Here is a 16,289-nt window from a genome sequence, read left to right on the forward strand (position 1 = left end):
TATGTGTCGAGCATGGCTGTCGAGTCTCCAGTGATAGCCATCACTTACTAATTAGAGGCGAATGAGATCCAATCAGTTCAAATGGAAAGTCTCCATAAAAATGAGCAGTCTCCAAAAAATACAGATCTTTTAATTTCCAGAGGAGCCGATGTAGACGTCTTTCAGAGGAGCGGAGGACCACGCCAGTGGATGAAGCGACAAATCGTATCGCCTTCGTTGAAATCTCCAATTAACATAAGTTATTTGGATTTACATCCGCGCGTCTGATGTTGGATTATATATCCTCAAATCCTCTTTATAACACCGCAGACTTTGACTCGCTGCTCCGCTGCCCTGGAATCATTTTTTCTTAGCAGTTCCCTCCGCTTGTCATTGTTACATGTCTCTGATGATGATGATCTTATCTCAAAAAAAGGTCTCTCGGTTCTTCTTCATCCGTATGTCAGTGGATGCCCATGTGGGGGTTTACACACAGGAGGAAAAGTGTGCCGAATCAGCGCCTGTTCACCGGGCAGGCGCCTGGTCCATCTGTCTGCATCCCTCCCTGTCTCTCTGTTCACCGGAGACTCTGTGGATGGAGGAGGATGCGCCGCCTCTCCTCCACTTGAGCTTTGCTTTTCATACGGAAACACTCTCTAACAAATCCGCACCAAAACAACCTCAATAGTTGAAAGTACCTCGCATAACGCGGGTGCTACCTGCACCTAATCAGGGGATTGTTTCAGCATTGCGATGGCAAAATTGGAAATTATATAAAAAAGGGACATGGGGTTGAGCGACAGCGATCGCTCATTCACCTTTTTTATTTTCTTGTGACGCTTCTATCTGACGGAACGACACTGTGCCTTTTTCAGTGTTGTTAAATCATATTATAATTATATATTTTCGGTAATATGTATCGTTTATGGCTGTCGGGGAGGAGACGTGGACTGTATTCCCCCATCCCGTCCAGAACTATCAACAGCGCCGCTGCGCTCGACACCATTGACGCTCGATTACTTCCCCGCTCCGCTCTGGGATCGACTGACTATGCCTTTTCAGTTCTCACGTGTTCGAGGAAAACATGGCAGACCCCGCGAAAGACACGCAGATTGTTACAGTAAAGAAGAATATAGGTAAATATAACAATATAGACACATTGGATAAATTATACATATAATGTAAATACATACATATTATGTTGGTAGAACCAGCGTCGAAATGTGAGAGCTAATGCTCACCGTTGACTACTGTTGTTGCTAGCCGGCACGCACTTGTTAAGTAAGGGAGAGCAGTGAGAGGAAATGTGAACAATAAGCAGGCGTACAAGCTGTTTATCTGTAATGTACACCAACGCTTTGGACGTATATTGTTTGAAACGTGTGTTTTTGCGTTGTCTGCTCGGCTGTTTTGTATTGACTAAAAGCTACCTGTCACTTTAGTCATTCTTATTCACAGGTTGCTTATAATATTATATAACACACGTTGCATATTACCTATAAAGTTTAGAAACCAAGGCAATGAGAACAGGAATCCCTTGTAGACATGAAACTATATTGTATCGACGATGACAGGGCTTCTTCGCGTGATTGACATGTGTCACTTCCATTCGACCGCTGATTTCTCCTCTCCCCTCCCCTCCATAAGCGCGTGGGCCACGGCGGGTGATCAATCAAATCCCCGAAGACATCCTGCAAGACCCGGAGATCAACGAGGCGATCAGAGTTCTACCTGCTAACTACAACTTCGAAATCCACAAGACGATATGGCGTGTCAGACAAGCAAACTCCAAGAGAGGTGAGCTCAGTCAATGCCCCGTTAGTATAAAGATTAATTGGGTATTGAATTGAAGCATTCTAAATGTTCGGATTAATTCAAATCTTATCTTATCTTAGCATCTTATCCAAGCTATCCTTGTTGTATACGGGCAATGGATTAATCTAACAATTGTTAGTGCTTGGCATTTGTTTCTATGAACATCCTTATTGTACTGACAGCGATATATTGCTGTTTCTCTTTCTTCTGACAAATTATTGAATGAATACCTTATTCCAGGCTCAAAGTTCCATATAAAAGACAATACAAACACAATTCGGAATTATTGTCAGTCGCTTTGGATAAAGCGTCTACTAAAGGCCCTCAATGTAAATGTAAATCACGTCATCATTTAAATGTCTTTGTGTGCCTGTTGAACCCCACTTTTCCACTTTTATCTGAATGTAGTTGTTATTGCTCCAACAGCCGAAACACAAAAAAACAATTCAATATTACTGTGTGACCCTGATTTCCGCACTCTCCCACGTTACACAATAACAGAGCGTTGCGGTTCCTCTATTAATCCATTGGTATTCCAAACTAGGAGACCTATGGTGGACAACATTTTACTTGGTAACATGAGGAATATAACATAACTACTAACCCTACTAACACCCTTCAAACATTAAGCATAAGAACAAACGTAGCAGTCTTAGCTTGAGAAGATCATGTTTATTCCTTCAGTCATTAATTAATTCCCTCGGCATACTTTCCTCACTTTATCTCTCTCTCTCTCTCTCTCTCTCTCTCTCTCTCTCTCTCTCTCTCTCTCTCTCGCCCTCCCCTTCCTCGCTCCCTCCTCAAGAGCAAATATCTGCTGTGTCACTGTCTACACACACTGCTTTGTTCCAGCTTGGTCTCCATAAGCCTCATGTGTTTATTATACTGGAATCACAGAATCAGGGTAAAGGATTCTGTAGTCACTAGGATGTCCTGTCTTTGTTTATAATTTTTCCTTTGGTGAGAGTGTACATTCTTAGCGTGCTGTGTGAGGCCCCTGGGTGAGTTGAATCGCTTGCACAGGCAGTTTCAATGCCCTGCAAGTTCTTTTGGAGCTAATTTTCTTAATATTGTGAAAAGCATTTTTTGCTCTTATCAGTTTTGTACTGCTGCAATGTCTGGGGTCATTTACTGGGTGTTGGGAGTTAATGAAGTGTAGAGGGTAGGAAAGATAGCACAGAGCACCATCGAGACATTTGATTCTCCCCGTGGGTCAAGTTACTAAAGATCACAGCTCACACATTATAATTTGTGATGTAAAACAAGTGCTAGTGCAAGTATAATGTTAAGGGACATAAAATGGCTAATGCTTACAAGATATCGAAAGCATATGTTCCACATTTAATAGTACGTCACGAGAATGATATCCATTATCAAGGTCATTATGTTGCATGTGACATTCGTCATTGTAGCAGAGTCTGTTGCTATGAGTCACCTAGGTGACTTCTTTTGGGCTCCCCCAGACCGCAGACGCAGGGCGATGGTGCAGGTACCCAGGTATGCAGCCTAACTAGACCTGAAAAAAAAATTTTTTTGACTGTTGATCAATATCAATATAAAACATGCTCAATATATATCGATAAGAGACTGGACCACCGAATCACGGTTCCATACTTATTTAGAATATTTTGAGCGTTCTTCATTGTTGTTTCGACACTGGAGTATTTATCAATGAAGAACAGTGAAAGGTCATATTAAGTTTTAAACAGAAGTGTTTAAATCCAGCATAGTAATTCCTAGTTTTTTAGGTCATTAAAATTATAAATAGTTATCGATATCGATCAGTATGATCAAGTTATATCGAGATATGTCTTTTGGCCGTATCGCCCAGGCCTTAGCCTAACCCAGTCCCAGAGTCCTTTTAGCCTCGACTAGGTGAGGGTGCTTAAACCAGCCATCATCCACACACACTCCCACCGTCACGTAAAACGGATGAATGTTTAGTTTAACCTGTTCAATGAAGTTCAATGATCCCTAAACTGGGAGAGGCACCCCTTCCCATAAGCTTTAATCATGTTCTAAATAATAATGGAGTATATTTTATGACCTTCCACTTTTTCAACTGAATAGTCTCTCACCCAATAATTATGACTGTGTTTTATTCATTCTTGCTTATGAAATGACAGAATTGTATTAGGGAAAAACGAAGAGTGAATATAACAAAATTATAGTGTGGTAATATAAGAAGCCAAACAACAAACCACGTCCCAGGTAACCTTGAAACTAAAGGTGGTTCCCAAACAAAGAAATTGAAAGACCCTGGCCCAAGAATGTGTTGTCGTCCAAGGTCTTCCAAATGCTGCACGTTTAAAAGATTATTACCTTATTTTTCATAGATGTCTCCTTGATATGGGGAAAGGAGATTGCTTACGTTTTTGGTTAAGAGGATATCTTCTAAAATGCACTTGGATTTTATATTTAACGTAACTTTTACTTATTTTTGGTGAGTTACCTCTGCGCTGTGTGACTTGAGTAAAATGTGTTTTATTCAATTGGTGGGGGTGTGTGCGTATTCAAGGGCTTGATGTCATTGTTAGGGCCCAAGGACCTTGTTTGATTGTGGGGAAGGACTTTTTGTGATTGGGGGTACTCAAGGACTCTGTGATTGTGTGTGAACACATGCGCTGCATCGAAGGCTATGCACTTTTATTAACATGGTTAAAAATAAATTACTGTCCAAGGTGGAGAAAAAAAAGAAAAAGACAATCCGGTTTGTTTTTAGAAAAAAGTTTTTGACACTGCCGTCAAATTGTAAAGTAATGGTCTAATTAAATTCCTTGTTGAACTTCTTTTTTTAATGTTTGATATTGCTCTTAATTTGTTAGACACACACACACACACACAGAAACACACACACACACACACGCGAAAACACACAAACGAACACGAACTTGCACACACAGACGAAAACACACACACAGACACACACGAGAACACACACATGCACACACGAGAACACACGCACACACAGACGTAACCACACACACACACACAGCCAATATCACACACACACACAAAATCACACAGGCAACTAATACCGCACCAAACCTGCATTTGGCTCGCCTTCATGGAGCAGATGGAGAAAGCTATTTGCCTCTTGTCAGCCACAGCAGCGGCAGTGTACTCGAGAACTTTTCCCTGATAATAAACTTGCCCTTTCGCCAAGTAATGACCTGTCTCTGTCTGTCTGCACGGGCACTCGGCGATCCCTTAACCTTTCATCCGTGCGTTGGCTCTCACTCTCCTCCTCCTCCTCCATTCATCACTCCGTCTCACCAGTCATCACTCCGTCCCACCTCCGTCTCTCCCCGCGCACTGTAGCCTTTGGCGTTATCCACGCCGCTCATTTCAAACTCTGCCCACCGCCTTCAAAAGAGTGGAATTGTTATCCGAGCAAAGCTATGTGGGCGACACCGTATATTTTGTCTCCCATGTGTTCGATGCAATATCTCCTACCTGTGTGTGTGTGTGTGTGTGTGTGTGTGTACACAGTATATGTCTGCAGAAGCATTGATCCATGTTGTAGCGACGGAGAGTGAGAGCCAGCGCTTGTCGGTGGCAGAGAGTGTCGTGGTTTGTTGATTGAAACAAAGCTTGCTGACGCCAGACCAGAGGATCAGTTCCATGTGCTGCATTGTGCTGCAAATCCCCCCTCGTCGTGACCTTGCTCATGCAAGCCCATCGCACTATCGCAGCGGGCACGCGGCAGGACAATGGCTTCTCAGTGCACCCACCGCCTCCAGCAAAACGTTATATAATCCCATTTAGGAGTGTCTGTGAAAACAAGTGTTTTCCCTTTTTATTATACTTGTTCACGTCGAGTACCTTTCATTAGAATGGAGAGCACAATACGGGCCTATAGCTGTGCCTGCGTAAGGACATCCATCTGTTTCCAAGACAACAGCACAGGATACTCAATGGAGCGGTGATCATCCGATGGTTTGATGTGGAGGGAAAGGAAAAAAATGCCCCTCACATTTTGCTTCAAGTAAAGGATGCGGCAATAGCTTACCATATCTTCCTCTGATATCTATTTTAGATATCAGAGGATTTTAAATGCATTCTCTAAATCTGCAGGGATCGCGTCTTTTGAAAATTTGTGTATTTTGCATTATTTACCGTTGCATTACTACTAATACACACGATTTCGGAGAACAGGGTTAATTAGATGCGGCAACTCAAAATAAATGCAGATAGATGGAAAAATGTGTAGTGTTTTTACTAGTCCTTATCTCTTCCTTATTAATAATGGATTCCTAATGTAAAAGCACGCTCTAAAACAATGTTCTGGTGTTACACATCCCGGGTTCACCTTAGACCTCCTTCCCTGCTGTCGTTCTTCTGCTGATCTCAACATCCTCATCTATATCTGAGTATGGCAGTGATGGAGGGTAGCGGACATGTTTATTTGATGTTGAGAATGTATGATTAATCATTGATTAGCTGACCAGGGAATGACACTGTAATATCCAATGCATGATCTCGAGCCGAGTGTTCACAAACCTCATCAAAGACAATACATGTAGGCTTTTGGATAGAGTAGGCGTTCCAGCTGTCATCTGTGTTTGTGGGTGGAAGGTGGGAGCTGGTAAACGCTTGTATTGATTGTCTATTAGCTCCTCCTGTTGGTAACACATGTTAATGGGCTCCTACTAAAAGCCCCCCTTTCCTGACCACTAAGCTAAATCACTCCGAGTCCATCTTACTGTGATCAGGTGCTTCCTGAGGGAGAAACACCTCATGCCAAACCTAACAGTTATATAGACTTTGATGCTTGGAACTTCTTGGATTCAGTTCATGACTGATTGTGTACCAGGAAAAAAAAGTGACTCACAAAGCCACTGGCAGCAACGAAAACAATGGTGGCACAAATGATCTACTTATGTGAGAAAATATGAAAAACTGAGCTAAGCTAAATCGTTCATCAAAGTGCCCAATCGCCCAGTAAAGGGACATTTAACCGTGGTCAATGGGAGGGGAAACTTATTCTGAAATATCGCTCCTGCCGTCTTCCCAGCTAATGGCTGAAAGTGGTGCATGGTTGTGCTGTGCAGATATCATGCATTAGACAGCGTGTTCCTTTCTCTCGAGCACAGTGGTGTAACCTTTTTCGTCCCTCTCCATCTCTCTCCCCCCGTCTCCCTGTCTCCCCCCTCCTGTTCCCTCCCAGTTGCTCTGCAGCTTCCAGAGGGCCTACAGATGTTTGCGTGTGTCATCGCAGACATCCTCGAGAGGTAAGGTCACAGCCTCGCTCACAAAGTCGGCTGGGTGTGTACGTTGTGTGTGTACGTTGTGTGTGTCTGTGTGTGTGCGCGCACAGTATCAGTAAAGAACACCTTGCATACGAGGCCAGGCTGTGTGGGGGGATGCACCTCTCCTCGGTGGACAAGGGGGGTGGGGGAAGGCCATGTAGCAGGAGTGAGAAGGCCACCTGTTATCGTAACACGTTACGATCGTTTGTAACACCCGTATGAACGTAGAATGTTACATGGTCGTACGATCGGAACATCGTAGGATGTTACATTGTAACATCCCTTGTAACATCCCATGTAACATTATATCGTAATATTACAACCACATTTTCATGCACAATGATGGAACACGCAGTTAATACCAGTTTAACCATTTATATCGGTATTATTCAGGGCCGTGCTCACAGGTAGTGGGGATCGGCAAGTACCCAAATGTAAGTACTTGTACTTGCTCTGAAAAAGGTGTGCTATGTACTCTGCGGTATTATGAGTACTACTAGGCAGGTATAAAAAAGGGACTTGAAAGACACTGACTGACAGTGATTCAGTCAAGTGGTGTTTATCGTCACAGGTGAGTCTCGGCAGTCTGCAGCTCATCTTTTCCGCTCCACACTCCTCTGTTTGAACATCAACCTGCCAGTGCTACATGGTAATCACTAAGATAGCCAGGATCTTATCAGCTGCCTCTGCCCGTATCAAGAGATTCAGTGGAAAATGGGGTTGGATTTTGTTGGCTTTCACCCGAGCATGTATGCCTGCCTCACCCAGTGAAACCTTTTGAAAGAATACACAGACATTAGTCTGCAATGCCATCCGACGCCATAGGTCTTCGAAGACCAAGCGTAATTAATCACACGGACAGCAAAAATGCAAAATGCATGTAATGTGCTCGACACTTTTATATGCTTTGTGCTTTGTCCCTTGTTGCTAAAGAAGATATGTGCATCAATAATCTGTACATGGGAGACAGATACACAACCATAGGGGGGAAACGAATAATCAAGGACACTTTATCAAGTGAAAGAAATAGCATCTCCGCTTTGAACTTCCATCTTTCTTCCTTGTTGTTTTTCTCGCCACTGGTATATTTTACATTCGGCTGGCGTCTCTCTCAATACGTCTTACTAAGTGTTTCCTGTGCGAAAAAGTGTCCACTTCGTTCCCCGTCCTGAGTGCATAGGTTTCTGGTCAATAATAAGCCGATTAGCAGGAGGGCCGCGGGATTGATGGAGACTAGAGGAAGCCGTCAGTCGGTTCTTTAGGCAGGTAGCAAATCAGATTTGATGTGAAAGGGAGCATCACTTCCAGTATTACATGTGTGCAGAGTTTAGAAATATGGAAACTCTCAAGGCTCACTCTGGATGAGTGGAAGGGAAGGGCTGCCTGATGTTTAGTTTCAGTTAGTTTTTTTCTCCTCCAATTAGCCGCCTGTTTGGCCCAATCCATTTGCCCACTCTTTTGTTCTCGGCCATTATTTCCGTTTACTGCATCCCTCTTTATCCCTGTAATGTCGCAGAATTTCTTTTAAAGTTTTGGTTTATTGCTTTATCAGCAGCAACACCATCGGGACTCGAGGCTGCCTCTCGTTTGCTAGATTTGCTTTATCGCAGCCGAAACACCCCCATTTAAACGCTGAGGGTTACACGGTCCATTCTGGAATCCTATAAATCTGTGCCACCGCCTCTAATGAGAGCAATTAACAGCTGCTAATTGCAGTTCCTTCTGTCTCATTGCCTGATCCCCCCCTATACCTTAATCTTGTTATTTGTGTCGTTTTCGAATACCAATTAGTGATTGATCGTCCCTAGATTCTAATAAAATCCCTGGTTTCTTTCTCTTACGCTATTTGCTACTGCCAAACTGTTTGGTGCTGGCCATTCAGCGACACTCTGATGTGCCTCACCCTTTCAAAATTGACTTTAGAAATCCCAGCTTTGGCTGCCCATAAGTCTGTTTTTTATTTTCACCCATTAAATATGTCATCCAAATTGACGTTTTTTGGACATGATCGAAAATGGTGTGGAGGAAAACAGCACACTGCTTGCTGTTTAAATCCCAATGGAACTGCACGTTGATGTGAATGTCTGTGTGATGCACGTTCATCGTGTACAACATGTTATTCACGCCATGCATGCTTTTCAATTAAATGTATTTCTTCATTCCTAAATCCTCTCCATAAAACATAAAACTTAATCGTTGAATAATTAAATACAATATGCACACAATATATAAAATTGATCATTTAAATAATAGTTCCAAGATAACCCTTTACATTCTTATTGTATTTCATTTCCAAAGAGCCATCAATCAAAAACATTTATGTTAATCATCCAGCCTTTCAGTTGTATTCATATTTCCATTATTCCTCACAGTACCTACAGCACAACTGAAGTATCAGTGACCATAATAGCTTCCTGATTGCAGTGAATGACATTCGAGGCTGCAGTGCGTGTCACGAATAGGCATTTCTGCAAAGAAAGGGTATTGGCGAATATTATGCCTCGACCAAACCGCCTCGACCATTAGCAAGGGCCGGAGGAGCATTTGGCTTGAGGTCAAGCCAACTGTTGCTGTTAATGAAAATCCACTCATTGGGCACAGAAAGCATCAAAGCGGATCTGGTCAGTTGTTGGGGGGGGGGGGGTTTGTTGGAGAGAGAGAGCATGCCAGTGACCTCTTGGACTCAGCGGGGCATCATGCGGCTGACCCGATGGCAGCCCGCTTATGTTTAGTCTCCGTGCCGTCCAATACCACCACCGCCACAGGATTGTGGTCCATGTGAAAGTGCACACGGAAGGGGCTAAGCTGCACACGGAGCGAGGAGATAGAGAATGATAAATTGTAATTAGGGTAAGCTCTTTTTGAATGATTGCCTCGGCGCGCATGGGTCATTTTTCCCTCTTTCTCAGCGATCGCTCTCTCTTGTCCACGCACACGCCATCGCCAAGGTCACAGCTCCGCGGTGGACAAACTTTAGGAGTTTGTGCAGGAATCCTCGTGCAGGGACAGTGCACCGTGAATGACTGTGTTCCTGGAGGTCTGCACCTGTCTCGGTCCGTAGTGGCCATGCGATGCTAGTGGCAGGCCGGTGGGGTCAGGGTTATCTAACCTCGGCCGATCCAGTGTTGCCTCTCTGCTGGCTGACTCTTACGTCCCAAGGTTTTTCTCATGGGTTTCAACCGCCTAAGCGCCTGCCGTGCTGAGTAGTGGTCAGTCCAGCACAGTGCTAGCCTCTTCTATAGACCAACCTTCTCCACATGTTTCTCCTCTATGTCGAACATTTAGCCAGTCAGCACGGGTTGGATGTGTTTTCGTCAGAAAGCAGTGTAGGACGTTAAGGAGCTGATGCAGGTCCGGTGACTTGCTCTACTTGCAGAGTTAGACTTTGTAAATTGGTGTTTTCTGAGAATATTCCAGTACGTTTGAATACACTCGGGGCCACTGGGGGGGGGGGGGACATATAGACAGTGCCAGAACCCCCCCAATGTAGACAGTGCCAGGGACATTCTTCTGAGAGTTTTTTGGAAGTTAACAGAAGGGGAAAGAAAGGGAAGTTCTCAAAATAACAGAAGGAATCAGTAACGTCCACAGCCAGGCGTGGATGCATGCCGTGTCGTCTTACCATATGTTTTACCGGCTTTGATGGAGTGCCAGCCGCCGCCGATCGGGCTTTGGATGATACTTTTATAAACATCCTTGCATATTAACCGCTTTTTGAAGCCTCTGTGGAAGGAGACCAAGTGAGGAGAAAACAACAAGAGTATTTTTGGGTCTGCCACCCAACTCCACCCAGCCAGTGCAGTTCGGTGCTTGTCGTCGATGTCTCCCTCCTTCCTCCCTCAAAACCCCCCCAAGGTTTCCAGGAGAAGCGGGTCTGCAGCCTAATCTTGAGAGCTGTTCTCGGATATTAGTCGCTTCAGCCTCTGGGCTGTTTTCACATGCAGGTGCAAAGGGCTGCATTTATCAAGGGCAAATCATGAACTGCCAAAGCCCCTTTTGAAAACGGTGTGTGGTGTTTTTTTTTTTTCATTCACAAAATGGAAAAGGTAAAGAAAAGGTTTGTGGTGCCTGAGATTCTGCAGTGCCTTTGCGACACGGTGGTGGATGCCTTGGTACCAGGGAGGAAAGAGTTATGCAAACGAAACGAATGCATTTCTGAGATGAGCTGGGATTACCTTTTTCCTAATATACGTTCTTATTCAATTATTTATTTTGTGTCTGTAAAGCGTGTTTGAGTACTTAGAAAAGCTCTATATAATTCGAATGTATTATTATGTAATTTCTTTGTATAATTGTAATAGCTTTTAGGGCAAATGCCTTTTTTGCTATGTCATGCATAAAGACAGTAGCCATATGAGGGGTTTAGGTCAGCACCGTGTGTGTTGTCTAGAGGGAATGCCTGGGGTTGACAATCTCTAGCGATTGAACACTCCCTTTTGACATTCATCATAATATCCATCTAATTACTATGTTAATGTGAACTCTGGCCCTTAATGTACACAGTTATGTATGTTGTACCTCCTGGCACTTAATGTGCGCTGTACGTCCTTGCACTTAAAAAATGTGTAGCAACATTGTGTAGCATCTTATCCTAGCTGTCTTTGTTGTATACGGGAATGGGTTAACCTAGCGATTGTTAGTGTTGGCACTTGGTTCTATGAACATCCTTACTGTACCAACAATGATATATTGTTGTTTCTCTTACTTCTGACAAATGAACTTATTGTAAGTTGCTTTGGATAAAAGCGTCTGCTTAATGCCCTAAATGTAAATGTTAATCCTTTGTTCTGTCTTTGCCATCTCATACACAAAGACAGCAGCTATATGAGGGCTTAAGGTCAAATGCCTTGTGTTGTGTGAGAATAGGGAGTGCCTGGCGTTGTCCATCACTAGCAACTCAACAATCCCTTTTGACATTCATCATAATGTTCATGTATTTACAATGTTAATATGAACTCGGATCCAGATACTAATGCATCTGGATCTGAGCACGATATATACAATGATCCTACACTAGCAGGATATGGTGCCATCACAAGTCCGGGCTATTTTACATGGCACATGTCCCAACACACACGTCGCACACACACAAACGCACACTCCCTGGTTGAAGACCACCCTGGGACCACCCACTCGTTCCCGGCGCTCCCGGGAGTCCGCTCAGTCCACCAGAATAGATGTGCGCTTGGTTTCGGCGGGGCAGCGGGGCTGAATCATTTCCGAGGCGGCCGCAGCCCACAGCCTGTGCTGGGTAAATGTCAACAGCACCATTAGGAACGAGGCTGGCTGGCATGGGCCCCCAGCGCCTGCCGCCCCGCACATCGTCACTCCTCCCCGCGCCCACATCACAGCTGAGCCGTAGGTAGCTGCAGCCCGGGGTGTGAGGGAGTGATTGGGAATACTAGAGTAGTGTGTGTGTGTGTGTGTGTGGTTATTGTGCCTGTGTGCGGTGCAGTCACTTGCACATGTCTCGGTGGCATGCGTACTCCTTCTGTCCCGGTCCCTCTTGCGTAAGGACCCCCCACTGGGCCCCGGGAGGGTCCGCACAGCCGGCCGCTGACTAACGAGCTGTCCTGCCATGCGCACCCCTTGAACGGTCCCTCGTCATCCAGGACCACCCGCCACCGTTTCCCAGAGCGTACACTTGCTGCCAGATAGATCTCACTCCGCCAATATTGGCTATAACAGTAACCTTTATTGTCGTAGTTTCATAGTGAGTTACACCGCCGTCATGGGGGAGACCTGAATCTCTCGGCTTTCGCCTCCCTATCCCGAGTCTTATTACAGTCTGTCGGTGGAATTTGTGACAGGTGCCATGCTGAGTTAAAGGAAACAATGTAGTTAACAGATCAGGTGGCATGTTGTCAATATATTCCTTTCTGATAAATGTATTTTTCATCTTACAAGCACACAAGCATGGACGCTTCCACTGCATAACCTTGACTTTAATAATAGACATTGTGTTGGTTTGTTTGAGGCATCTAGGACACCGTAAGGGTGTGACTCATTCACGGTTGTCGTTATCCAAACCTCGTTCACATTGACTTGTCGTCTAGCTGTGGATTGTTTGAATAACCCTCCCAGGAAACCTGGGTCTGGTTGATAAGCTCTTGCTGTTCTTTGGCGTCAATATTGTCCATGATGAGCACAACATGAAGATGTAAACCAATATTTAATCTGTGTAACCATACGTGTATGTTATGTGGGGACATAAGGGACATTAATCAGTTTTTGGACATTTTAGACATTAAATATTAGTTCAGTGTCAGATGTGCACTGCATTTATATGAAAGGTATAATTTCTTATAAAATCTTGTAATGTATGAGTTACTAACAGAAAGGCCTCAATATTAAAGGACATCATTGCTGTGGGGCAGGAATTTGTCTAAAATTGTCTTTAGCTCCCCTTGGCTCTAAGGAAATTGGAATGGAATCCATTCTCTGAACAAGTGTGAGTGCAAGGGAGTAGAAGTGAGTTGCAATTACATTTGAGAATCCAAGCAATGCATGCAGGAAGTTAAAACGTCAGTGGGGTATCGGAAAGAATCCCAGGCACAGTGAGAGACACGCTTCAGACTGATGATACTTAAGGCTCTTAAGGTTTTGAGCTGGCAGTCATCGTTTCCCCCAAGGGTATGTGGCAGTGATGTTCTTTTGGTTAAAGAATTGGCACTTAGTCACCGGTGGCGGCACTAAGTCTTTGATACAGAGCCCGAGAGAATTACAGAGATGCCTTGTGACTATCATGTCCCATCTGAATTGTATTTCTCCCTTTTCGAAGGACTAGGGATACTGATTCTAAAGAGGGATGTTCTTAATGAATCATCGATTGATCGCTGTTAAGTATTTTACAGATTACAAATGTATTGACCGACGCAATGCATTTTTTTTGTGCCATTTGTTAAAAAAAGGGTTTTGGTTTGGTTGTGTTTTGGCTTGTTATTCAGGAAATGGCAGTACTCGCAGCCCATTTGAGATTGTTTTGTTGGACGTCTCCGTTGGTTGAATAAGGAAAGGCTGACTAATCCAAACAGCCATTTCCAAGAGAGCTTTATGGCTTTATTATTCTGTTTAAATTGATTGTGCTTCATGAGATAATGTTCCACAAAACTTATGTGGCGCTGGAATTGTTTTGATAAAAGTTTCACTGAGAAAAAGACAGGTTTTGTAAATTTTTACTGATAAATCAAATTTGACTGTTCAACAATCAATTAAGGAAATTGCAATAAATTTGCAATGCAATGTTTTAGGACATATTTTACTCATACATTGCCTTTTCCCCATATTTCCTCATCAAATTTTAATGTTACAACTAAATAAGTTATTTCATAGTAGTCAAGTGTGAACTTTGGAAAAAACGATCATCAGGGGTAGTTTGGTGTGGTGAGAGCAATGTAAACACAATCATGTAGCCGTGTTAACCCAGATAAAGACAACAAACAATATCAAGCCAGTCATTGTATAATTGTAATACTTCCAGGGGTGTTTATTCTGACCTTTTTATTCAGTTCATTAACTGTTAACCGATAAGAATAAATGTGCTGAAGAATTGACAAATGTTGTGAGCTGTTAAAATAAGAATATCAATGTCTTATTTTCAAAATTTCAAAGGAGTGCCAGCCCCATTGCATACTTTCAAATTTCAAGCTTCCAATAATCGCTACGTTTCCAAAGGTATATTTGAATAGTTTTGTACCCACAGCATTTAAATACAACTGATTATTACTATGGCTTTAATTACAACCAACTTATGATATCAGCTGTGGAAGCACTTGGTTAAAATTAGCATAAAAACAGGCTAACAGGCTATTAGTTAGCTTAAAGTTCTCCCCTCGACAACAAATCTCGACAGCTCGGTCGGCCTGCCATTTCTTGAAGTAGCGAACACGGGGATTACCACTGGAGAAACATAATCGCAGTTGAGCAGAAAAAGCTGCTATGTGCTAGAAGCAGGGATGTAGTTGGCTAAATAACCAAGCAGCACCAAGAGGAGATCATCTCTCGTCTGATTAAAGGTTACGTCAAGCCCAAAAGTAACTTGAACAAACTAAGTAGGTGTACTAAACTAGAACCGGAGGTTTTAAAGTAATGTTATATTGTTCCAATACAAAACTAATGAAGGATCCTTGGACTATTCGAATATTTGTGTGCAGCCCTTAATTTTATATGAGAAACGGCAGCAAAGAACAACAGCAGAACATTATGATTTATTTTGAATTCTGATTTTTTTTTTTATGTTTATTTGATATTGATCAAGGCAACATGAGATTGTTGTTCAATTTTGATTGGGTCAAAATTATATTGTCGGTTAACAGTGAAACGGTTAATTGTTAACATCCAGAAATGATGATTTAAATGTACCTGATTTCTGGCTGCTGGTAACTTGCTGCCAGTGCTACAGTGTGTAATACTGTATACCTAGGCCTCTTATCTACCGCATTTGTTTGCTGCCTGGTGTGAAACCTTGATTTAGTTAATGGCAGGACATTATAATTAAAGATGATACCTTTTTCAGCATGGAAATCACAGCCAAAAGCACAATATTGCTAGCTTCTCGCTAATTAGCGAGCTCGTTTTTGTAACATTGCAAAAAATTAAAATCAATTTGCCTTTTTGAATCATGCTTTTTAATTAAATCCAGTTAGAAAACTACAAGGGGCTGAAAAGCAGCTTTGGTGGCTAGTGTTGTTTTTGAAACACATAATTGATAACCAGTGCAGGACAGCAATGCTACCAGCATGACATATTTGCTGAAAATATTCTGCTCTTTAACGCGTCCTGCTGAATACCAAACATGCAGAAATGTATTTTTTACTCCTTTTGCCAATTTAGGTCAAATATTTTTTGGTAATGAATCCGGTGAATTTTCTGGAGTTAATGACATTCACCCAGTTCCTTTCGTCTTAGTGGGTGGGTGCCAGATATATTCAGCGCTCAAGGTTAAAAACCCCACTCCCCTTCTCCCTTTCCCTCTCTTCTCTCCACGATTCCCAACGAGCATAATCACTCTCATTTTGGAGCCCACATTCTCAGCCTCCTACCCATATAATTGCTCTCACAGAGAGACGTATAATATTATGCACAGCCTGGAACGAATGTCGGGGAGGGCAGGGAATAGGAACACGTGCCCGTGTACATGGAGATGAGCATGGAGCATTTAAAACATCCTTTCACAGTAATTGTGCTGACATCGATATGGTCCTGAACGTACACAAGCTAGAACTAAGCAAAAGCAATTTCTGA

General features: G+C 43.1%; 1 protein-coding gene across 1 annotated transcript in view; it reads left to right on the forward strand.

Moving 5' to 3' along the window:
- Window positions 1-1,060: 1,060 nt before the first annotated feature.
- Window positions 1,061-16,289, forward strand: part of dph1 (diphthamide biosynthesis 1) — a gene marked incomplete at its 3' end in the record, with an annotated part of 43,808 nt that continues 28,579 nt past the window's right edge. The window contains 3 exon segments of the mRNA XM_079731904.1: window positions 1,061-1,115; window positions 1,627-1,776; window positions 6,965-7,028. Coding sequence (XP_079588030.1) covers window positions 1,064-1,115; window positions 1,627-1,776; window positions 6,965-7,028 — 266 coding nt within the window. The 5' untranslated portion in view covers window positions 1,061-1,063.

The sequence above is a fragment of the Pollachius pollachius genome (assembly GCF_949987615.1).
Source record: "Pollachius pollachius genome assembly, chromosome: 3".
NCBI lineage: Eukaryota > Metazoa > Chordata > Actinopteri > Gadiformes > Gadidae > Pollachius > Pollachius pollachius.